Source organism: Xenopus tropicalis, chromosome 9 (genome assembly GCF_000004195.4).
Source record: "Xenopus tropicalis strain Nigerian chromosome 9, UCB_Xtro_10.0, whole genome shotgun sequence".
Taxonomy (NCBI): Eukaryota; Metazoa; Chordata; class Amphibia; order Anura; family Pipidae; genus Xenopus; species Xenopus tropicalis.
Genome location: NC_030685.2, coordinates 13,571,169 through 13,593,972, shown reverse-complemented (window position 1 = coordinate 13,593,972; position 22,804 = coordinate 13,571,169). Strand labels below are relative to the sequence as shown.

Here is a 22,804-nt window from a genome sequence, read left to right as displayed (position 1 = left end):
GGGCCCCCTAGAGTGTAATTTAGCCCAGTGCAATATGTCTGTTGGGGTATGCCTAGCCCATTAATGGCAGCAGAACGCACCAATGATTATTCACCAGAGCTGCCCATGTGATGTAACTGCTAAAGTTTGTAATTAATAGAAACTTAGAAAGAAATCCGCCCCGCCCATTCCAGTGGAATGCAGGAATAAGAGCCAAATGGGTCTTTGCAACCCTAGAAAACTTGGCACCTGTTCCTTCAGCTGTGGAGAAAATGAACAAATAAAGTTATTGAGTAAATAAAAAAAAACACACACAATGACGGTTCTGATTGGTCGGGACTCCACCCTTTGTTATCAGGCCGCTGTTTCCTTTTCCTTGTTCCGGGTCCCGCCCTTCTTCCCACCGCACGTATTTTCCCACTGATTGGTAGGCAGGGGTCCGCATATAGCCAATCACAGCGCACCTGCTATTTTCTTTTCCGTCAGAGGTTCTGTTCCGTCTTGTGATTCGCCTATGCTGTTGTCACAGCTCACGCCTATCTCTAATTGGATTGGCTGACGCTTACGATTGTCCGTGCTCTGATTGGCCAGCGTTGGTTCCCTGTCAGTTCGGGCCGGTGCGCGTTTCAGCCACCGGCCTGCACAGATTCGGAGAGGACGGAAACGCTGGAAACTGGGGCCCCAACATGGAACTGCCCCCCGGACGCGGCTCCTCGCCGCCGGGACCGCGGCCCATACCACCTCCCCGCAAGAGCTCTATGGACCGCAGGACGCTCAGCCCCGCAAGACGAGAGGCAAAGGGGAACGCAGCAGGTGACGTCAGTGTTGGTGAGCAGAGGGCATTCTGGGAGAGAGTGAGTGATGTCAATGGCAGCGGGGATTCGGTGGCCAAGGGGAAGCTTCCTGACACCCCTGAGAAAGCTGATCAAGATGGAAGTGAAAAAGGCCACAGGAAGGATGGGAGTGTCACCCAGAGAGTTGTCATAGTGATGCAGAGCAGGGCTACAACATCAGCAGGCAACCTGGGCCACTCAGCAGCATTGGAGAGCGGCGACACAACAGCAGGGGATGCCAAGAGTTGTGATGTCCAGCAGCACCTTCACCCAGACGAGCAGATCGGCATAACCCAACCAAGGGTACAGGGTCACAGCGCTACACCCGTGCCGGCACAACCGGACCCACAGCCCCATGGAGTTCTGCCTCAGGATAGCACGGCCCAAGGGAGTCTGCAGCCGGAGAGTGTGAGCCACGACACCGCCCCACCACAACACCAACTCACCCTGGGAACCGAAGGGCAGATTACTTGCCACCCAGATGGGGAAAAGCAGTGGGTGCCACAGACGGATGGTGCAAAAGTGCAGCAGGAGAGCGTGAGCCACGGCGCCGCCCCACCACAACATCAACTCACCCTGGGAACCCAGAGCGAAGGGCAGATTACCTGTCACCCAGATGGGGGAAAGCAGTGGGTGCCACAAAAGGACAGTGCAAAAGTGCAGCAGGAGAGTGTGAGCCACGGCGCCGCCCCACCACAACATCAACCTATTCTGGGAACCCAGAGCGAAGGGCAGATTACTTGCCACCCAGATGGGGGAAAGCAGTGGCTGCCACAAAAGGACGGTGCAATAGCGCAGCAGGAGAGTGTGAGCCACGGCGCCCCACCTCAACATCAACCCATTCTGGGAACCCAGAGCGAAGGGCAGATTACTTGCCACCCACATGGGGGAAAGCAGTCGGTGCCACAAACGGACGGTGCAATAGCGCAGCAGGAGAGTGTGAGCCACGGCGCCCCTCCACAACATCAACCCGTTCTGGGAACCCAGAGCGAAGGGCAGATTACTTGTCACCCAGATGGGGGAAAGCAGTGGGTGCCACAAACGGACGGTGCAATAGCGCAGCAGGAGAGTGTGAGCCACAAACTCATCCAGGTCATCCTGGGGACCGAAAGCGAAGGGCAGATTACCTGTCACCCAGATGGGGGAAAGCAGTGGGTGCCACAAACGGACGGTGCAATAGCGCAGCAGGAGAGTGTGAGCCACAAACTCATCCAGGTCATCCTGGGGACCGAAAGCGAAGGGCAGATTACCTGTCACCCAGATGGGGGAAAGCAGTGGGTGCCACAAAAGGACAGTGCAATAGTGCAGCAGGAAAGCGACAGCCAAATTAAAGTGCAACCAAATAGGGAGGTCCAGGTGACTGCACCACAGGATAGCAGGAACCACGTAGCTTTCCCACCGCAGCTTGATGTTAGCGGACCAGCACAGCAACAGCAGCAGAGAGACAGTTGTGTGCCAGACAGCACTAGCCAAGAGACTGTGGCACAGCCAGTCAGTGCAAAGCAGTTGGATAGTGCAAGTCCAGCGGCGCCGCAACAGGATTCTCCCACAGAACCCAAACCTGCAGTAAGTACTGAGAGCCATGTAAGTGTGCAACTAAGCATCGTCATTCAGGGCAAGGAGACCGCTCAGCAGGATGGTGGAGCATCAGAAAGCGTCGGTGCACAAGGTGGGGTGCAGCAGTGTAGCGAGCATCCCCCGGCAGTGTTACCTCGACAGGACGGTATGGCACCGAGTGAAGAGGCACTACAACTAACTAACGTCATACTTCCACAGGGCTCCGTTATGCAGGATAGTGTCCCCCAAGCGCAGGATAGTGTTATGCAAGGTAATGTTACCAAACCTCAGGAGAGCACCACGCAGAAGGATGGAACGGCAGTTCAGGACAGCGCTGTGACTTCTGTACAGAGCCCCCCTTTGCAGAATAGCATAAAGGGCAGTCCAGCAGATCAACCTTCCACATCCTCAGGACCTTCTCATTCTTCCCCCGGAACAGCCCCAGTGGCTGCCCCCGAAGGGACTGCCCTTTCCCCTATGCGTGTAAATGAACTCTCAAGCCCTCAAAGGAACATATCTGCTAAGCCCCCTCTCCCCACCCCGATTAGATCTAATCTGTACCCCGGCCCCCAGCTTCCAGCACACGATCCGGATTCGTCCCTCCGGAGTGAAACAGCCTCTTTGTCCAGCTACAGGATGAAGGCTCCAGCTCCGGACACCCTCAGCTACTTGGATTCTGTTAGCCTGATGTCGGGTACGTTGGAGTCGCTCACCCTAATGGACGACGCCAGCTCTTTGGGCTCTGATTCGGAGATCAATGGCATTCCGTACCGCAAGACCGACAAATATGGATTCCTGGGAGGAAATCAATACAGCGGCAATGGGTCAGTGTTCCAGTGGTGCTTAAACAGAGGGAAGCTGGTGTTTGGGTGAAATTATCTTTAAGGGTAACTCTAGTTATAGAGGGGTATTTTCTTATCAGAGTAGGTTGTTAAACCATATGGGGGCTGATTTTGGCTGCCAATTTTGCCCTTTGGCCTATCACCCTAGGCCTGGGGCCAAAATGATGCTCTCCCTGACCATTTATCCAACTGGTGCTTTGTCCCAGGTAGGAGAGGACAATCAGAGATCTTGTTGCCAGAGATTGTTGCCTGGGGGCAAACAGGTGACTCAATTTGGCCCTCTAACTGGGTGATAATCATATATAGCAGCTTTATAATCTATTTATTTTGCAGGGCAGATCTTTGGCCTCCCAACTATTAAAGGAATAGTAACACCAAAAATGTAAAGTGTATAAATGTAATTACAATATTCAAAGGAAAAAATGCACAGGTTACTTGACCGATGACCGATATAATCCATTATAGTCTTCAGAGCTTATCTGTTATCTGCTATGTAACCTGTGCCTGCTTGAATGGCTGCCCCCGGGGCTACACAGCAGGGTATTTATATAAACTATAGTAGGGTTTCTGTAGCAAACACCCCAGCTGTACCAGTGCAGGAATGGCTGCCCCCGGGGCTACACAGCAGGGTATTTATATAAACTATAGTAGGGTTTCTGTAGCAAACACCCCAGCTGTACCAGTGCAGGAATGGCTGCCCCCCGGGGCTACACAGCGGGGTATTTATATAAACTATAGTAGGGTTTCTGTAGCAAACACCCCAGCTGTACCAGTGCAGGAATGGCTGCCCCCGGGGCTACACAGCGGGGTATTTATATAAACTATAGTAGGGTTTCTGTAGCAAACACCCCAGCTGTACCAGTGCAGGAATGGCTGCCCCCGGGGCTACACAGCGGGGTATTTATATACACTATAGTAGGGTTTTTGTAGCAAACACCCCAGCTGTACCAGTGCAGGAATGGCTGCCCCCGGGGCTACACAGCGGGGTATTTATATAAACTATAGTAGGGTTTCTGTAGCAAACACCCCAGCTGTACCAGTGCAGGAATGGCTGCCCCCGGGGCTACACAGCGGGGTATTTATATAAACTATAGTAGGGTTTCTGTAGCAAACACCCCAGCTGTACCAGTGCAGGAATGGCTGCCCCCGGGGCTACACAGCGGGGTATTTATATAAACTATAGTAGGGTTTCTGTAGCAAACACCCCAGCTGTACCAGTGCAGGAATGGCTGCCCCCGGGGCTACACAGCGGGGTATTTATATAAACTATAGTAGGGTTTCTGTAGCTAACACCCCAGCTGTACCAGTGCAGGAATGGCTGCCCCCGGGGCTACACAGCGGGGTATTTATATAAACTATAGTAGGGTTTCTGTAGCAAACACCCCAGCTGTACCAGTGCAGGAATGGCTGCCCCCGGGGCTACACAGCGGGGTATTTATATAAACTATAGTAGGGTTTCTGTAGCAAACACCCCAGCTTTACCAGTGCAGGAATGGCTGCCCCCGGGGCTACACAGCGGGGTATTTATATACACTATAGTAGGGTTTCTGTAGCAAACACCCCAGCTGTACCAGTGCAGGAATGGCTGCCCCCGGGCTACACAGCGGGATATTTATATAAACTATAGTAGGGTTTCTGTAGCAAACACCCCAGCTGTACCAGTGCAGGAATGGCTGCCCCCGGGCTACACAGCGGGATATTTATATAAACTATAGTAGGGTTTCTGTAGCAAACACCCCAGCTGTACCAGTGCAGGAATGGCTGCAATTTCATTTTTTGGTGTTACTGTTCCTTTAAGGCTGCGATCTACTGGTCCTAGGCATCTCTTAGCAAAATGCAAAGTGCTGTGTAAATAAATGATGATGATGTTAATGCAGACTTATAGCAGTAACTTTGCTTCAGCTATGTGGTCGCAGTAGCACAACTCCTAACTGCACAGTGTAACCAGCAATCATTCCAGTTCTGTGGCGAATGAGGATGAATATAAAGCCATTTCCAAATGAGAAATTTAGTCTGATTGTTCCAGTGCTCACTGTGGCTCATTTACTAACAACGGGCTAATGTGCTGCAGGGCAGTAACCCATGGAAACCAATCTCACCCATGGTTTGCTGGTAAAACGGTGTTTGTGCAACGTGCAGGTATGGTGATACAGGGGCTCAGTGAACATCATCAGTATAAATTTAATTACAGGTATAGGACCCATTATCCAGAATGCTCGGGACCAAGGGTATTTCGGATAAGGGATATTTCCCATAAAAAAATCAATAAAACATAAAATAAACCCAATAGGGCTGTTCTGCCCCAATAAGGGGTAATTATATCTTAGTTGGGATCCAGTACAGGTACTGTTTTATTATTACAGAGAAAAGGGAATCATTTAACCATGAAATAAACCCAATAGGGCTGTTCTGCCCCAATAAGGGGTAATTATATCTTAGTTGGGATCAAGTACAGGTACTGTTTTATTATTACAGAGAAAAGGGAATCATTTAACCATTAAATAAACCCAATAGGACTGTTCTGCCCCCAATAAGGGGTAATTATATCTTAGTTGGGATCAAGTACAGGTACTGTTTTATTATATAGTTACATAGTTACATAGGGTTGAAAAAAGACCAGTGTCCATCAAGTTCAACCCATCCAAGTAAACCCAGCACACCTAACCCACACCTACCAATCTATACACTCACATACATAAACTATAAATACAACCACTAGTACTAACTGTAGATTTTAGTATCACAATAGCCCTGGATATTCTGATTGATCAAGAACTCATCCAGGCCCCTCTTAAAGGCATTAACAGAATCTGCCATTACCACATCTCTAGGAAGGGCATTCCCCAACCTCACTGCCCTCACCGTGAGGAACCCCCTACCCAACATCCCCCGGCAGGGCATTCCATAACCTCACTGCCCTCACCGTGAGGAACCCCCTACGCTGCTTCAAATGGAAGCTCCGTTCCTCTAATCTAAAGGGGTGACCTCTGGTGCATTGATTGTTTTTATGGGAAAAAAGAACATCCCCCAACTGCCTATAATCCCCTCTAATGTACTTGTACAGAGTAATCATGTCCCCTCGCAAGCGCCTCTTTTCCAGAGAAAACAACCCCAACCTCGACAGTCTCACCTCATAGTTTAACCCTTCCATCCCCTTTACCAGTTTAGTTGCAGTCTCTGCACTCTCTCCAGCTCATTAATATCCTTCTTAAGGACTGGAGCCCAAAACTGCCCCCCATACTCAAGGTGAGGCCTTACCAGGGACCTATAAAGAGGCAAAATTATGTTCTCATCCCTTGAGTCAATGCCCTTTTTTATACAAGACAGCACTTTATTTGCTTTAGTAGCCACAGAATGACACTGCCTGGCATTAGACAACTTGTTATCAACAAAAACCCCTAGATCCTTCTCCATTAAGGATACCCCCAACACACTACCATTCAGTAGATAGTTTGCGTTTATATTATTTCTACCAAAGTGCATAACTTTGCACTTATCAACATTGAACCTCATATTACAGAGAAAAGGGAATCATTTAACCATGAAATAAACCCAATAGGGCTGTTCTGCCCCCAATAAGGGGTAATTATATCTTAGTTGGGATCAAGTACAGGTACTGTTTTATTATTACAGAGAAAAGGGAATCATTTAACCATTAAATAAACCCAATAGGGCTGTTCTGCCCCCAATAAGGGGTAATTATATCTTAGTTGGGATCAAGTACAGGTACTGTTTTATTATTACAGAGAAAAGGGAATCATTTAACCATGAAATAAACCCAATAGGGCTGTTCTGCCCCCAATAAGGGGTAATTATATCTTAGTTGGGATCAAGTACAGGTACTGTTTTATTATTACAGAGAAAAAGGAAATCAGTTTTAAATATCTGAATTAGTTGACTAAAATGAAGTCTATGGGAGAAAGGCTTACTGTAGTTTTGAGCTTTCTGGATAATGGGTTTCCAGATAAAGGATCCTGTACCCATAACTTTTTTTAGTGAATTAACTTACTTGTAAATGTAATTGGTAATTGGTAGTCTGTTTAAATCCTCCTCACCATCAGGTTTTGACTCCTGAAACAATGTAGCAGGAACTAAATGGAGGAGAACTGACCTGTTTCAAGAGTCAGAACCAGAAAACTTTCTTCTGCCGTGTGCTACAAGTTAATCTCTAAGCTGAACTTCCCTTTTAATAAACGGTTATTCTCCTCCAAGTTCTGCATAGCAGCACAGCGATTTTAGTCACTTTTTCCACAGTATCGTTTTAGCTTCGCTTGAAAGCGCAGTGCACGTATGCACTGAGCAGCCCCAGTATAGTGATTGGCCAAATGTAAAGCTAGAGTACGGCTTCTTATTAAGGAACACTGTCATGGGAAAACATGTTTATTTCAAAACCCATCAGTTAATAGAGCTTCTCCAGCAGAATCCTGCATTGTAATCTGTTTTTCCCATGGGGCTAGCCATATTCTTCATATCCCAGGGTGCCACAGCCATGTGACCTGTGCTCTGATAAACTTCAGTCACACTTAATTGCTGCGCTGCAAGTTGGAGTGATATCCCCCCCGCCTCACCCCCAGCAGCCGATCAGCAGAACAATGGGAAGGGAGCAAGATAGCAGCTCCCAGTAGGTATCAGAATAGCACTCAATAGTAAGAAATCCAAGTCCGGCTTGGGACTCCTCCAGTTACATGGGAGTAGGAGAAACAATAGGTTAGCTGAAAGCAGTTTTAATGTGTAGCGCTGGCTCCTTCTGAAAGCTCAGACTCAGGCACACTTTACTGCTGCGCTGCAAGTTGGAGTGATATTGGGGTCAGTTGCCCCCTGCTTTTCTGTGCTACGTTGAAGTGAATGTGTAATTGGAAGGCACAGGGTGTGCTATTCACTTTATGGAAATGATATCATGTATAAGGGTTTGTTTGTTTGTGCAGAAAAGGTATGAAATCCCCTACTAGGGTGGCTTTAATGAGTGATTCACTGGGTGGCTCAATGTGTGAATAAATGGGTAGGAATTCCCCCGGTGAGGTTTAATAGGGAAGCCCAGCCTCTGTGTGCCTTTTCCTTTTTTATAAACCAGGGCTGAGGGCATGTGTAAAGCTTTAATGGCTTGTTTTCAGCCCCACCGTGTAACTATAGTTAGTTTATGTTAAGAAATTAAGGGGCCAAGTTTGTTCTAATATAGTAACCCAATGACATTTTCACTTTCCTAACATTGGTTGGTTGATTGGTTACTGTGGGCGGCCACCCAGGTGACAGTTTGTTCGCTGTTCCTGAAACGAGCCCCATTAACTGTTCATTTCATGGGCAGTCGTTCAGATCTAACTCTATTTAAAGTGAAGAAGACCTGAAATATTCAATTGTATTTGTTGTGCAGCTGTCAGACTTGGAAAGGTAACAGGTGTGTGGTTGCTAGGGTATAAGTACTCTAGCTACCTGACCCCAGTAAGGAAGTCAGAATGGCAGATAAACTGATTGATAAGCAACAAAAAACTAAGAATGACCATTAAATCAAAAGCCTTTCGGTCAGTCTGTTTTTTGGTTGCTGGGTTCAGTGACCCCAAAAATCAGATGTGGGATATCATTAATGGGGGTATATTCCATCTCTTTCTATCTGGTATAATGTATTGTGCAATAAATATTAAATATCATGTTATCTATGTGTTAAATGCTCTTCCTCTATGTGTCTGTATTGTGTATCTACCATTATATAAATATATTAACTGATTTATGGCCTGTGCTATTTTGCAGGGAGGGCTTCTTATCTGTGGAAATCTCCCGGCAGAGGGAGCTGAAGTGGCTGGACATGTTTAGTCACTGGGACAAGTGGCTGAGCCGTCGATTCCAGAAGGTCAGTATAAAACAGGGCGGTAATGTGGCTACAGCAGGCCAATGCAGCCCTTTAGGGTGAAGACACACAGAGCAACTAGTAGCAGCTACTTTTTCACTGCTACTAAACACCAGAAAATCCCCTGCCATAGACAATACTGAGAATTGCCTCTGCTAAAACACACGTAGAGACAATTATCAGTAAATGATCAGCATTGTCTATTTTAGTAGCTGCTACTAGTAGCTCCGTGTGTCTTCACCCTTAGCAGGGAAGATCTGTGTCTTCGAAGATTCCCCCAGTAGCTCCCTATCTGCTGATTAAGGCTGTTGGAGTGGTTTAGTCGCCCAGGATATACCTCTGGTAGTGCTGGGCGGTATACCGGTATATACCGAACACCGGTTTTTTTAAAAAAGATGATAAAAAATTTTAACTTACCGGCATACCGGTGTGGGCGCCTCCTGGCAATTTTTCTTACTATTTCCGGGTTGTGCGCGCTGACGTCACGCGCGCAACCCGGAAATAGTAAGAAAAATTGCCAGGAGGCTCTGTGAGCTGTCCGGGGTGCCTGCGGCTGCCTGGCCCGTAAGGTTTATTTATGTGAAGGGGATGGGGGGGTGTTTGGGGTTGGATGGGGGGTTGGATGGGGGGGTGTTTGGGGTTGGGGGGGGGTGTTTGGGGTTGGGGGGGGGGGTGTTTGGGGTGGTCACCTAATCATGCATGGGGAAAAAAAAATACCGTCAAATACCGTGATACCGATATAATAAAAAAAATACCGTGATATAAATTTTTGGTCATACCGCCCAGCACTAACCTCTGGTATCGCAGGGACAACTAACCGCCTCAAATGCTTTTCCTCTGGCAACAATAGGAGTCAGCAGTGGAAAGCCTGTTGCAACGCTTCGGTTTTCCGAAGTACTAAAGCAATGACCTTTCCACTGGCGATTCCTATTGTTGCTGGTGGAAAGGCATTTCGAAACGGTTAGTTGTCCCTGCGATACCAGAGATATATCCTGGGCTGTTATAGTTAGAATCTATCACGGGCGACTCTATGACAGATGTAACCTTACTGGTTCATTGATGATATAATACAACCCCTTCAGCTCAGCTTTTCAACAGCAGCCCACTGAGCATGTGCAGTGCCACTGACACATAAAAGATGGCCTAATTAAATGCAAGATGGGGAGCTACTGTGCACAGCATGGACCATTACTGCTCTAGGGCTGCTGAGCCTTTAGGCAGGTACAGTTAAGGTCCCCATACACGGGCCGATTCTAGCTGCCAATATCACTCCCTAAGACCAATTCGGCAGCTTATCAGCCTGTGTAGGGGCACTAACGACGGGCCTGCCCGACCGATATCTGGCCTGAAATCGGGATATTGATTGGGCAGGTTAAAAAATTTAGATGATGCGGTCCCCAAACTGACTGCACCTATTACCAGCGTTCTGATTCGATCGTTTGGCCCCAGGGCCAAATGACTGAGTTAGCCTGAATTCGCCCGATATTGCCCACCTGTCCGCTCGCTTGGCATGTATGGCCACCTTTAGTTTTGCAGGTTTTTTTTTTTTTTTTGTTTTTTTTTACATACTAAATAAGGGTGGGGGAGAAATGAAGACTGTAGAGGAGAGCACACTGACTCATAAGCTTTGCTATTTCTCCAGGTGAAGCTCCGTTGCAGGAAGGGCATTCCTTCCTCCTTGCGAGCAAAAGCATGGCAGCTCCTGTCTAACAGCGAGGAACTTTTGAGGAAGAATCCAGGAAAATTTGAGGTGAGCAACTGCCAAGAACTACAGTGTAAAGGGAATAAGATCAAAATAAACGTGGTATGGGAGATAATAATGCATTTCTTGCCCCTACAGGAGATGGAGAGGCAACCAGGAGACCCCAAGTGGCTGGATGTGATTGAGAAGGATCTGCACCGACAGTTTCCTTTCCATGAGATGTTTGCCGCTCGCGGTGGGCACGGGTGAGTCCGACCATGCCAGGGAACCTGCTGGGCTGCCGGAAATAATAACAGTGCTGTGTGTTAGCAGTGGCACGTGGGGGGTTGAAGGGAGGCAAGGGCAAGAATATTCCCTGGTTGGGGGGGGGGGGGGGGGAAATAAGAGTAAGTGAAATGTGTATTTCCCTTGATCCCTTCCATTTAGTGGTGGATAAAAGCAATTTGGTTTAATAGGCGGCCTCCCACCCCCAGTATAATACGGGTTTCACTTCTGTCCATAACCTTCCTTATTTTGTTCTTGCGCTCACAGACAGCAGGACCTGTACCGAATCCTAAAAGCCTACACTGTGTACCGGCCGGAGGAAGGATACTGCCAGGCGCAGGCCCCGGTGGCAGCCGTTCTTCTCATGCATATGCCAGCTGAGGTTATTGCCTACCCCCCCCCCCATACCTGGGCACTAGTCTTACACTTCTATTGAACTCTCCTTCCCTTTTTTCTCTCACTTTAATTTATGTGTTTATTTATATTTACCTTCCCAGTGAAACTACACAACCTGTTCTGTAATTCTTGGCCCTGGCAACTGCCCGCGGTGCCTCCTCCTTCCTCCCTTCCAATAAAACTGAGCTGCTCTGTCTCACTCTTCTACCATCCCCCTATACAACACTTCTCATCCTTAGGGTGAAGACACACGGAGCTACTAAACACCGGAAAATCCCCTGCCATAGACAATACTGAGAATTGCCTCTGCTAAAACACACGTAGAGATAATTATCAGTAAATGATCAACATTGTCTATTTCTGTAGCCACGACAAGTAGCTGCTACTAGTATCTCCGTGTGTCTTCAACCTTATTTGTACTATGGATAAATATCCCCATCTCTTCCAGTGAAATCCTTCTTTCCTCCTTTACCACTGGGATGAAAGTCCGTGCACAGTTCCCTCTTCCCCTGCTCCATCTTGCTCTGACTACTGTAGTGTTTGTCCCTTTCCTTGGTGACAACCAACCACTCTTTTTTTTTTTTTTTTTTTATAGTGTCACAGTTTTTCCTTCCCCGGCTCATTCTTGCTTTAAGTGTATTACCCATAAGCCCAAGCCCCTTCTCTTTGTTTACTGAGTCATAGTTTCTCGCTGCTCCTTTTCACTTTAACCTTATTGCCCATTTAACCCCTTCTCTTTGTCTAGTGAGTCATGGTTTCTCCGCTGCTCCTTCATTACCCATTTAACCCCTTCATTACCCATTTAACGCCTTCCTTTTGCCTAGTGAGTCATGGTTTCTCCGCTGCTCCTCCATACTTTAGCCTTATCCGTTTAACCCTTTCTCTTTGTAAACTGTGTCCCAGTTTTTACCTTCCCAGACTCCCTCCCTCTTGCTCTCTACTCTCTACTCTCTTTTATGTAATCTGTCATTCATTTGTCATTGCAGCAAGCCTTCTGGTGCTTGGTTCAGATCTGTGATAAATACCTACCAGGATATTACAGTGCTGGCCTGGTGAGTGCATTTCTACCGCACTATACAACATTGCTCATATCTTACGTGCCACCCTGTACTGCCCATTTCCTACTAGTGATTAGTGCAGGCCCAAAACCCACAGGACCCACAGGTTGGGGGGAATTCAGGCCGACCTTGCTCTGCCCGGTTTCCACCTTATAGGCCCTACTCCCTTCATAATGTCACTGATGGGAAGGTCGGGCACAGGTCTTTTACTACAGGTACCTTGTCTGGAGCAGTTTGGGGGTGGGCGGGTTAGGGTCAGGGGGCGACAAAATGTCAACCTACACATGGCTATTTTCTATTATGCAGTTTTCCCTTCCATACTCCCCAGAGCTGAAATTTCAGCACACCATGGGCAGTGTAATAGGCTGTTCATATTCTCAATTATCAGTCACAGCCTTTCTCGTGTTCTTTACTCGGCCTCCTCTTCCTTCCCTGTAGGAAGCGATCCAATTAGACGGGGAGATTTTCTTTGCCCTCCTGCGTAGGGTCTGCCCCATGGCCTACCGCCACCTGAAGAAGTTCAAGATTGACCCAATCCTTTACATGACTGAGTGGTTCATGTGCATCTTCTCCCGTACCCTGCCGTGGGCATCGGTGCTGCGGGTCTGGGACATGTTTTTCTGTGAAGGTTGGTGCAAAGCTGTTATTAGACTGGTTTTACCAATACATATAAATACAGATAGAATGTCAGTGAGTGACCCACTGTATGGGATTTGGTATATTGGGAATATATCTGGTATAACTCGTCCTAGATGGGGGCCAAGTTTATTAATACTGAGGGGTGGGACTAGCAGAACAAATGCATTTGAGGCATCCTGTTTAACTTACCCTTTGCTCTGCCTCAGGGATTAAAATTGTGTTCCGCGTGGGCCTGGTATTACTAAAGCACACCCTGGGCTCTGTTGACAAGCTTCGGAGTTGTCAGGGGATGTACGAGACCATGGAAAAGCTTCGGAGCCTGCCGCCACAGTACATGAACGAGGATTTTCTGCTCCCGGAGGTAAGTGTTGCCAAGGGCTGTGCTGGGGGAAGGCAGCGGGGCAGACTGCTGCCGGGGAAGGCAGCGGGGCAGACTGCTGCCGGGGAAGGCAGCGGGGCAGACTGCTGCCGGGGAAGGCAGCGGGGCAGACTGCTGCCGGGGAAGGCAGCGGGGCAGACTGCTGCCGGGGAAGGCAGCGGGGCAGACTGCTGCCGGGGAAGGCAGCGGGGCAGACTGCTGCCGGGGAAGGCAGCGGGGCAGACTGCTGCCGGGGAAGGCAGCGGGGCAGACTGCTGCCGGGGAAGGCAGCGGGGCAGACCTGGCATTGAGATATTGCCCGCTTATGTCCATTATGGCTTTTGAGAGTGCATGGGGGTTTCATAATGCAGAGCTGGGCAATTGTTTCCTTTTTAGGTGATTTTGCTTGTCATAGAGTTTGTAATAATACTTGGCAACAGACTTTTGTTACTATTTTTTTTATGCTTGAGCATGTACAGTGTAGGCCCTATAGGGGATTGATTGGCCTGGGTGTGCTGCCCTTTCCTTGTAGCCATACAGGTCTCTCCTACCTCTCTCCCCCCTTTGCCAGTTATATTTATCCGTTTGCTGGAACTGTTGTGCCAACACTCTGTAGAGAAACGGCTGGGGCATTAACCCATCTGCATGGAGGGCATTTCCAGATGGATAGTTTTTACATATAACCAACCGCTTAGCTGTGCCCATTCAACTGCAACTGTCTGTGTGATGATTAAATGTGACATTCCCTGTTGTGCCACCCTGTCAGTTGCAGGTTTGACATCTGCTTCTCCTTTTGTCTTCCGCGTCCCTCATTCCAAGATATTAAGGGTTAAAGTTCTGTTAATGTGACTCCATTTTGTTACAGCAGCGCCACCCGCTAGTCGAGGAAGTTGTAAGGAGTTTTCTAAGGTTTTTCCCAAGCAGAAGAACATCAGCCCGGCCCTTTCTTTCGTCTCACAACTTCCTCCACTAATTCATGTTCAGAAAGTGACCAACAGGTGGCGCTGTTGTAACCAAATACATTCACATTAACAGCACTTAAACCCTTAATATCATGGAAGTGGAAAAAAAATAATATAAATTGCAAAAGTGCTTATAATAGCATCAATTTTACAACAACTTATTTAAAAGGTTTACTTATCCTTTACCTCAAGCTTTTAGTATGTTATAGAATGGCCAGTAGTAGAGATGCACCGAATCCTCTATTTTGGGAATCGGCCGAATCCTTTGTGAAAGATTCAGCCCAATCCAAATCCTGCTGAAAAAGGCCCAATCCTGAACCTAAATTCTGAATTCAGTGCATCCCTAGTTCTTAGCAACTTTGCAGTTGGTCTTCATTACTTCTTTTTTATCATTTTTTAAATGATTTGCTTTCCTCCTCTGCCTCTTTCCAACTTTCAAAAGAGTGGGTCACTGACCCCGGCAGCCAAATGAAACTACAGTTTCATTGCTATTGTTACTTTTTCGGACCCATTGCTATTCACATTCCAGTTTTTCATTCACATCAACCCTGGTTGCTAGGGTACTTTGGACCCCAGCAACCATATAGCTGCTGAGATTCCAAACTGGAGAGTTGCTGAATAAAAAGCTAAATCATTTAGAAGCAGTAGTAGAAAAATGAAGACCAATTGCAAATTGTCACTGCCACATATTAAAAGTTGATTGAAAGGTCTGCATCCCCTATAAAGGGAAACTATACCCCCAGAATGAAAACTTAACCAACAGACAGTTTATATTATGTTAAGTGACCTATTAAAGAATCTCACCAAACTGGAATATATATATCAGTAAATATTGCCCTTTTACATCCTTTCCCTTGAGCCGCCATTTTGTGATGGGCTGGGTGCTCCCTCAGAGATCAGCTGACAGGAAGTGATGCAGCTCTAACTGTAACAGGAAGTAGTGTGGGAGCAACAGGCAGAACTCTGCCCATTCATTGGCTGATGGGGCCTAGCATGTATGTATGCCTTGGCTTGTTTGTGTGCACTGTGACTCCTATGATCCCAGGGGGCGGCCCTTAGTACTTAAAATGGCAGTTTCCTATTTAGGATTACCCAATGGCACATACTGCTAAATAAGTATATTTATATGAAAACGGTTTGTTTAGATGAAGCAGGGTTTTACATATGAGCTGTTTATATTATATATTGTTATAGAGACCTACATTGTTTGTGGGTATAATTTCCCTTTACTCTGCAATGATGAATACCCTCAGTGCATTATGGGAAACCTTAGGCCATTTTAGAACATAATGAGATTAGAGACGGCCTATTGCTCATTGCAACCCGTGGTGTGTCTGTACTGAGTCACATGGTACGGTGGCTCTGGGTTTGTATTGCTCGTTAGTCACGCTTGTCCCTTACACATTAGGGCTTCATAATGGAGTTAGAGGAACCGACCCAAACGGTGACATCGGCCGCAGTAAGCTCCATAATGGGGAGCGTCAAACCACTTCTTACATATGAGAAAGAGTGGGCGGAACCTGTTGTGTTTGGGCCCTGTGGCTTTGTACATGCACAGTAAAGGCTTCAGTGGTTTTTTTTTCAAATCCAAAGTGTTCATTGTTATATTGCAGTGAAACGTCACAGCCGATTGGGAGTGTATTGTCTTCTCTCTGAGATACTCAGCCATGCAGGAAGCATAAAGGGCAACTCAGCTGTACAATATTGTTGTTTTTGTTTAACTTTCCTGGTCTAGTTTTATGGTATCTCTCTGTACAGGCTATGAGCAAACTTAGGGGGCTGTTCCTGCTGAATTGTGCTTAGTACAGGGGAATCCCTATGCTGCCATAGTTTTATGGTATCTCTCTGTACAGGCTATGAGCAAACTTAGGGGGCTGTTCCTGCTGAATTGTGCTTAGTACAGGGGAATCCCTATGTGCCATAGTTTTATGGTATCTCTCTGTACAGGCTATGAGCAAACTTAGGGGGCTGTTCCTGCTGAACTGTGCTTAGTACAGGGGAATCCCTATGTGCCATAGATTTATGGTATCTCTCTGTACAGGCTATGAGCAAACTTAGGGGGCTGTTCCTGCTGATTGTGCTTAGTACAGGGGAATCCCTATGCTGCCATAGTTTTATGGTATCTCTCTGTACAGGCTATGAGCAAACTTAGGGGGCTGTTCCTGCTGAATTGTGCTTAGTACAGGGGAATCCCTATGTGCCATAGTTTTATGGTATCTCTCTGTACAGGCTATGAGCAAACTTAGGGGGCTGTTCCTGCTGAATTGTGCTTAGTACAGGGGAATCCCTATGTGCCATAGATTTATGGTATCTCTCTGTACAGGCTATGAGCAAACTTAGGGGGCTGTTCCTGCTGAATTGTGCTTAGTACAGGGGAATCCCTATGCTGCCATAGTTTTATGGTATCTCTCTGTACAGGCTATGAGCAAACTTAGGGGGCTGTTCCTGCTGAATTGTGCTTAGTACAGGGGAATCCCTATGCTGCCATAGTTTTATGGTATCTCTCTGTACAGGCTATGAGCAAACTTAGGGGGCTGTTCCTGCTGAATTGTGCTTAGTACAGGGGAATCCCTATGTGCCATAGTTTTATGGTATCTCTCTGTACAGGCTATGAGCAAACTTAGGGGGCTGTTCCTGCAGAATTGAGCTTAGTACAGGGGAATCCCTATGCTGCCATAGTTTTATGGTATCTCTCTGTACAGGCTATGAGCAAACTTAGGGGCTGTTCCTGCTGAATTGTGCTTAGTACAGGGGAATCCCTATGCTGCCATAGGTTTATGGTGTCTCTCTGTACAGGCTATGAGCAAACTTAGGGGGCTGTTCCTGCTGAATTGTGCTTAGTACAGGGGAATCCCTATGTGCCATAGTTTTATGGTATCTCTCTGTACAGGCTATGAGCAAACTTAGGGGGCTGTTCCTGCTGAATTGTGCCAGTTCCTGTAGTTGAACCTATACATCAGTATTGGATAGAGGCAGGACACACAGCAGCCAGGCAGTCACGAGAGAGACCAGTCCGTACAGTTCCAGGCTTAGATAAACATCCCGATTGCTTTCTGCTTTGTTGGTGGGTTGAATAACCAGGAAGCTGAATTTGTGGTTGGCATTAATGTTTATTAAAGGGGCGGTTCACCTTTGAGTTAACGTTTAGTTTGTTATAGAATGACCAGTTCATAGCTAATCCAGTGACCCCCATTTGAAAGCTGCAAAGAGTTGGAAGATGAAGGCAAATAATTAAAAAAACTTAACAAATAATGAAGACCAATTGAAAAGTTGCTTAGAATTCTGTAACATACTTAGTTAACCTTTCTACCCAGCAGTCTGTGCAGCTCAGGGAGCCCTGAAAATAACAGGGAAAGGCTTGTTATATACGAGAGGCTGAGCCAATACACAGCTAGGGAGCGATCGCCTTCATCTGCCGCAGTCAAGGCCCTTTCCCTGCCAAGGACTCGCTTTGTTGTGTGTGATAACAAATCATTCACTGAGTGTGTTGTTATTATGGGTCAGTCAGGCCTTGAGTCAGATCCCTCACTATTGTGGCAATAAAAGCAGGGGAGGCAGGGGCCGTTTCAGTTTGGGGCAGAAGGGGCCGTTTCAGTTTGGGGCAGAAGGGGCCGTTTCAGTTTGGGGCAGAAGGGGCCGTTTCAGTTTGGGGCAGAAGGGGCCGTTTCAGTTTGGGGCAGAAGGGGCCGTTTTCAGTTTGGGGCAGAAGGGGCCGTTTCAGTTTGGGGCAGAAGGGGCCGTTTCAGTTTGGGGCAGAAGGGGCCGTTTCAGTTTGGGGCAGAAGGGGCCGTTTCAGTTTGGGGCAGAAGGGGCCGTTTCAGTTTGGGGCAGAAGGGGCCGTTTCAGTTTGGGGCAGAAGGGGCCGTTTCAGTTTGGGGCAGAAGGGGCCGTTTCAGTTTGGGGCAGAAGGGGCTGTTTCTCAGCCTTAAAGGGGGGGCCGTTTCAGTTTGGGGCAGAAGGGGCTGTTTCTCAGCCTTAAAGGGGGGACCGTTTCAGTTTGGGGCAGAAGGGGCTGTTTCTCAGCCTTAAAGGGGGGGCTGTTTCAGTTTGGGGCAGAAGGGGCTGTTTCTCAGCCTTAAAGGGGGGGCCGTTTCAGTTTGGGGCAGAAGGGGCTGTTTCTCAGCCTTAAAGGGGGGGGCCGTTTCAGTTTGGGGCAGAAGGGGCTGTTTCTCAGCCTTAAAGGGGGGGCCGTTTCAGTTTGGGGCAGAAGGGGCTGTTTCTCAGCCTTAAAGGGGGGGCTGTTTCAGTTTGGGGCAGAAGGAGCTGTTTCTCAGCCTTAAAGGGGGGGCTGTTTCAGTTTGGGGCAGAAGGGGCTGTTTCTCAGCCTTAAACGGGAGGGCCCGTTTCCCAGCCTTTAAACGGGAGGGGGGGGGGGGCGTTTCCCAGCCTTAAACGGGGGGCCCGTTTCCCAGCCTTAATTGGGGGGGTCAGTTTCCCAGCCTTAATTGGGGGGGTCAGTTTCCCAGCCTTAAACGGGGGGCCCGTTTCCCAGCCTTTAAACGGGGGGGGGGGGGCATTTTCCAGCCTTAAACGAGGGGGGGGGTCCGTTTCCCAGCCTTAAACGGGGGGGGGGGGGGCGTTTCCCCAGCCTTAAAACGGGGGGGGGGGGCGTTTCCCAGCCTTAAACGGGAGGGGGGGGGCGTTTCCCAGCTTTAAACGGGTGGGGGGGGGGCCTTTTCCCAGCTTTAAACGGGTGGGGGGACCGTTTCCCAGCCTTACCTAGATTCCCCTTATTGCTGCCCTTCCCCAGTATAAAGGGGCGGCTTCCCATGATGTGGCAGGTAGGTGTGTATACGGCCTGTATGTAATATCACTGCTGCACTTACACTTCCATCCTCTCTCCCCATAGATCAGCTCCCTCCCTATCACGGACGTGCTGATTGAGCGAGAAAGCACCACCCAACTGCGCAAGTGGCGGGAGAATCGCGGGGAGCTACAGTACCGCCCCTCTCGGCGGTTACACGGAGCGCGTCAGATTCACGAGGAGAAAGTGAGGCTCAACCCATCCCTCAGCGGCAGCCGCCTCAGCCTCTCCAGCCTCCGGCGCCCCTCCCCGCCCCCAACTACTGCTCTTCTGCCCGAGTCGGTGGTGGTATCTGAGGGGCTTCGCCCGGCCCTGCCTTCCCCTACCTCCAACAAGACCCCGCTGGTCCCTCCGAAAGAAAGCGGGAAGAGAACCAAGGAGAAGCAGAGAGAACAAGAGAAGAAAGAGAAGGAGGAGAAGGAGCGTGAGCGGAAGAGAGAGAAGGAGGAGAAGCAGAAGGAGAAGGAGAGGGAGAAGCTGCGAGAGCGGGAGGAGAAGCAGAGGGAGAAGGAGCGCCGGGCCCAGAAGGAGAAGGAGAAAGCCGACGGCAAGCAGAAAAAAGAGCGGAAGTTTTCTTTTCGCCGCAAAGACCCATCTACCCCAGCAGCGGCTGATGCCCCCAAAAAGACTGGCAAAGGGGCAGCGGACAGTGCAGCGGGGGCAGGAGCAGTCCATGACACATACTTTTGAAGGACTCTTTCCCCTTCCCCTGTCTGACTTGGGGGGGCTTCACCCCTGTATACGGCAGCAGAGCCCGGCGCTGGGGGGCACATCCGAGTCCTTACCATAGAGTCTTACTGAGAGACAGCGCTACTCCCAGCGCCCCCCACCCTGATACCCAGAGGAGGCTGCTCTGAGGGGCTTCTGTTAGGATGGGCAGTACCAACAGAAGGGGGGGGGGGGGAAGGTGTGTGCTGAGCTAAGATCCCCCCCCCTGCAGTTATTCATGTATGGAAGAGAGTTGTCCAATACATTTGTTTTAATGCTTTTTTTTTTTTTTTATCTTTTAAAGGGGCGGGTTGAATTAAGTCGCACACAGCGGGGGGAAGAATATAGCTATGCAGTTAGGGCCCCCCCCCCAATTAGAAGGGCACATGGTTTGGACCAATCTCCTCTGCCTATCACACACACACAGGGGAAACAGAAATATGGCGCAGCCTGGAACTTCTCATAGGAAACCACCTCCCACTGGAAGCCTTCCCGGTCCCCCAAGCTCATTATATATATATATCCTTCTCATTATAAATACCCCCCCCACCCACCTTGCTTGTTACCCACCTCCCCTTATAGCCCAGCCCCCCCCCCCCCGCCTGTCCTTGTTTACAATATGATGTGTGTGGGAGCCCTGTAACCCCCCCCCCTTCCTGCGCAGCTGGTTCTACTTCCTGCCTGCAGGGCTGGGGTAGCCCCCATGTTGTTTGGGGCGGCCAATGACTGCTCCGCGCGCATTTCAGGTTTTTTTCCAGTTTGTTTTATTTGTGTATATATATACAGTATATATATATATATTTTGTTGATGTTGCTTCTTGTTTTTAAATGACTCCGTGTGTGCCGTAAGCCCCCAAGCCCTGACTGTACCGGCTACAGAGCAGCTCCCCCCTCCCACCCGGCGCGGTTCCGTAACTTAAATGCCATGTAGGACTGCAGAGCCTGGGGCTGGACACGTGGAACCCGCTCGGCCGAGGTTCCTAACTGTGTATGATACCCCTGTGTATGGATTCCCCCTTTGCCCAGTGCCAGAGAGGCTGAATCCGCACTGCGCGGGTCACTGATAGGCCAAATAGAGCGCAATGCACACAGCGTGGGCGGGGCTTGGTGCCAGTTGGTACATTTCATCTGTATGCTTTTCCCTAATGCACAGCTCTGATTGGGTTACACACTACTGCGTGCACTTTGCTGCTAAACCCTCACTGCCCTGTACTTGGCATCACTATCCACAATGCCCTAGGTGTATTGTCGGTACCCACAATGCCCTATGTGTATTGTCGCTACCCTCAATGCCCTGTGTGTATTGTCGCTACCCACAATGCCCTGTGTGTATTGTCGCTACCCACAATGCCCTGTGTGTATTGTCGCTACCCTCAATGCCCTGTGTGTATTGTCGCTACCCACAATGCCCTATGTGTATTGTCGCTACCCACAATGCCCTATGTGTATTGTCGCTACCCACAATGCCCTATGTGTATTGTCGCTACCCACAATGCCCTATGTGTATTGTCGCTACCCACAATGCCCTATGTGTATTGTCGCTACCCTCAATGCCCTATGTGTATTGTCGCTACCCACAATGCCCTATGTGTATTGTCGGTACCCACAATGCCCTGTGTGTATTGTCGCTACCCACAATGCCCTATGTGTATTGTCGCTACCCACAATGCCCTATGTGTATTGTCGCTACCCACAATGCCCTATGTGTATTGTCGCTACCCTCAATGCCCTATGTGTATTGTCGCTACCCACAATGCCCTATGTGTATTGTCGCTACCCACAATGCCCTATGTGTATTGTCGCTACCCACAATGCCCTATGTGTATTGTCGCTACCCACAATGCCCTATGTGTATTGTCGCTACCCACAATGCCCTATGTGTATTGTCGCTACCCACAATGCCCTATGTGTATTGTCGCTACCCACAATGCCCTATGTGTATTGTCGCTACCCACAATGCCCTATGTGTATTGTCGCTACCCACAATGCCCTATGTGTATTGTCGCTACCCACAATGCCCTATGTGTATTGTCGCTACCCACAATGCCCTATGTGTATTGTCGCTACCCACAATGCCGTATGCGTATTGTCGCTACCCACAATGCCCTATGTGTATTGTCGCTACCCACAATGCCCTATGCATTTCTCTCCATGCTTATAGCTGTTTCTGCATGTTCCTCTCTGTCAGTCCTGGGAAAGTGCCGGCCAGTGGCAGTTGCCAATTCCCCTCCCTGATAGCGACCGGCGTAAGGGTTCTGTATAGGCTAGAGATTCTGTTGCCCAGTCCGACCCACTTGGTGCCGTTGTATTGCCCACGGGTGCTCCCTCCCAGCGTGCCAGACCAGCTGTACATTGCCCTGCATGTCCCACGTATACGTTGTGCTGTGTTAGAATGTCGCACCCCGCTCTGCAGCCTCTCCAGCACTGATGGATGGAACTGGAATATTTTGTTGTAATATTATGTATTTGTCAGAACCAACCGGGGTGCAGTGTGTGATATGGGGTGCTCCCTGTCCTGCTGTCACTTGTACCCTTTATTTACGGCATCATTATAAAAATTTAACCCTTACAAGTGTGTGTCGCCTGTCTGTCTCATATAATACGAGTGATACTCAGAGTTCCCTGTATAACTCAGCCTGCAGCCTTGTGCCTTTATATGGGCACAGAACCCCTCAGTGACTGCTAATATCCTTATCATTTACAGTAGGGGGTACATTATCCCTTATAATACATGAGTGATACTCAGAGTTCCCTGTATAACTCAGCCTGCAGCCTTGTGCCTTTATATGGGGGGCACAGAACCCCTCAGTGACTGCTAATATCCTTATCATTTACAGTAGGGGGTACATTATCCCTTATAATA

At 48.7% G+C, this 22,804-nt stretch overlaps 1 protein-coding gene across 1 annotated transcript; it reads left to right on the top strand.

The window, feature by feature from the left end:
• Positions 1 to 455: 455 nt before the first annotated feature.
• On the top strand, positions 456 to 22,513 carry tbc1d10b (TBC1 domain family member 10B). Its single transcript, XM_002940581.5, has 9 exons — positions 456 to 3,193; positions 8,954 to 9,053; positions 10,693 to 10,800; positions 10,891 to 10,997; positions 11,284 to 11,398; positions 12,399 to 12,464; positions 12,909 to 13,098; positions 13,316 to 13,470; positions 19,279 to 22,513. The coding sequence occupies exons 1-9, from the start codon at positions 666 to 668 to the stop codon at positions 19,921 to 19,923; spliced, it is 4,014 nt and encodes a 1,337-aa protein (XP_002940627.3). The 5' UTR covers positions 456 to 665; the 3' UTR covers positions 19,924 to 22,513.
• The last annotated feature ends 291 nt before the right edge of the window (positions 22,514 to 22,804 follow it).

Coding starts and splice junctions, on each gene's coding strand:
- tbc1d10b (XM_002940581.5), top strand. CDS start 666: ATGGAACTGCCCCCCGGACGCGGCTCCTCGCCGCCGGGACCGCGGCCC. Junction 13,099..13,315: donor GGACATGTTTTTCTGTGAAG/GTTGGTGCAAAG, acceptor GCTCTGCCTCAG/GGATTAAAATTGTGTTCCGC. Junction 13,471..19,278: donor AGGATTTTCTGCTCCCGGAG/GTAAGTGTTGCC, acceptor CTCTCCCCATAG/ATCAGCTCCCTCCCTATCAC.